The sequence below is a fragment of the Agrilus planipennis genome, unplaced genomic scaffold, assembly GCF_000699045.2.
Source record: "Agrilus planipennis isolate EAB-ADULT unplaced genomic scaffold, Apla_2.0 scaffold210, whole genome shotgun sequence".
NCBI lineage: Eukaryota > Metazoa > Arthropoda > Insecta > Coleoptera > Buprestidae > Agrilus > Agrilus planipennis.
In genome coordinates this window covers 82,669-84,763 of record NW_020442439.1, presented here as the reverse complement: position 1 = coordinate 84,763, position 2,095 = coordinate 82,669, and the positions used below count along the sequence as shown (strand labels likewise).

At 33.8% G+C, this 2,095-nt stretch overlaps 1 protein-coding gene across 3 annotated transcripts in view; it reads left to right on the top strand.

Moving 5' to 3' along the window:
• Window positions 1-2,095, top strand: part of LOC108738882 (laccase-like) — a 73,477-nt gene that overhangs the window by 68,828 nt on the left and 2,554 nt on the right. For all 3 annotated transcript variants that reach the window (XM_025980331.1, XM_025980330.1, XM_025980332.1), the window contains 5 exons: window positions 165-288; window positions 353-570; window positions 807-993; window positions 1,059-1,237; window positions 1,357-1,618. In XM_025980331.1, the coding sequence (XP_025836116.1) occupies window positions 165-288; window positions 353-570; window positions 807-993; window positions 1,059-1,237; window positions 1,357-1,618 (970 nt within the window). The remainder of the gene's footprint in view (window positions 1-164; window positions 289-352; window positions 571-806; window positions 994-1,058; window positions 1,238-1,356; window positions 1,619-2,095) is intronic.

The window sequence follows — 2,095 nt, the reverse complement described above, 5'->3', positions numbered from 1 at the left end:
TATATATATATATATTCCCAATATTCCAATATATCTTTTTTCAACGAAGTTATCAAGGAGAATGAATTAAAAAAATTGTGACTTTTTCTGTTTAATCAGTTTGCTACATTTTTTAAATTTTCTAACTCCCTAATTTATTTTGGTTTTTATTTTTTTTCCAACAGAACTACCGATATAGGTTCAGAGTCACAAATTCTGGATTTCTTAATTGCCCTATTGAAATGTCCATCGATAACCATACACTCACTGTGATTAGTAGTGACGGAAAAGACATAGAACCTGTAGAGGGTGAGCACCACTATCCCAAATGATTCACTAGTTCATGATTAAACTAAATTTTATTCCTATTTAGTTGATTCATTGGTATTATATGCTGGAGAACGTTTCGACTTTGTTCTCAATGCCAACCAGGAGATCGATTTGTATTGGATGCGATTCAGTGGCCTCATGGATTGTGATGCAAGGTTCACAAGTGTTTTTCAAGGAGCTGTATTACAATACAAAAATGCATCTGAAACAGGCAATCCATCATCTTTATTGGATTATGCTTCATCTCACAGACAAGGATTGGTTAGTTTCTTAAATAAAATTTCAGAAATCCAGGGTATGGTTTCGTCATAACCTGTGTTGACTTGCTGGTTTCAAAATTTCCAATAGTCTATCGTCAAACTTTGAAGATGACGACAATAAGAAATGTCAATACCAAAAGGCTATGACTAAATCCGATCGCCTGGATAAAAAAAAAAACCAAAAATCGTCGCTTCTTTAATTTTCGATAGATAATTAATATATTTTGTTTTATTTAGCAACTTAATCCCCTTAATAAAGGCACGGAAGACAACGAAACTATCACAATGCCAAAATTGGTATCTTTAGATGGATGGGATGACACTTTGAAAGAAAAGCCTGATTACCAATTCCATTTGGCTTACGATTTTTACAAAATAAATAATCCTCACTTCCACCAAGGGGACCTTTATGGATTTTTCAATGGTACGAGTAATCGAAAGAAAAACTTTAAATGTACATGATATTTTTATTTAATACTATTTTTTCAGTGAGCAACCCTAAACAACGCCTTTTGACTCCTCAATTAAATCGCATCTCAATGACGTACCAAGACGTTCCAATTCTTCAAGGAAGGGACACGATAGACGACAAAAACTTCTGCAATTCTTCAACCATCGAAGCTCAGGACTGTGCAGATGATTATTGTGAATGTACTCATGTCCTACAGGTAAAATTATTTGATTTCTAATTATCTACCAATTAATATTTTAATCGCCTACAGAGGTTTTTTTCATGGTCCAAAGAGAAGCAACATATTTTAGTATTTTCTTTTTCTTTTTGTTGCAGGTTGCATTGAATTCGGTAGTAGAGTTAGTGATGATTGATGAAGGATTTGCTTATGATGCTAATCATCCCTTCCATCTGCATGGTAATTATTTCAGAGTGGTGGCCATGAAAAGACTGGGCTCCAATACGACTTTGGAAGAGGTTAAACGACTGGATGCGGAAGGGAAAATAAAAAGAAACCTCATGGATGCTGTTGTCAAAGACACTGTGACTGTGCCAGATGGCGGATACACGATATTGAGGTTTAAAGCGGATAATCCAGGTAAGAAATTTATTATTTATTTAACTTTGTTAGATATTCTTAAGGGTTGTGAAAATTTTTAGATAAGGTGGAAGATGTGTCCTAAATGACGTATTTTATGGCTGACTTCTACTGTTTCTTTCTTTCGACTTTTCTATTCAATGTTGTATTTTATAGAGATCCTTTTTCAGATCTCATTGATTGTACCTATATATACTGTTCGTTTCATGAAGTTAAAGATATGCCCCTTCCCTTTATTAGGATGCGCCGTAGCATAATTCCAAATTCAATCATATTTGTCTGCGGAGCTCATTTCTCCACCGATCATCGAGCGAGAATTAGACAAAAGTGTACAGTACCATTTGCAAAATTATTTAAACTGCCTCGCTAAAATTTAAGAATATACTTTATTTAAAAGCATATTTAGCCAAAAATAATAACAAGTGAATTAACTTAACGCTCTACACACCTATAAAACTTTTGCTTTGTTTTCTATTG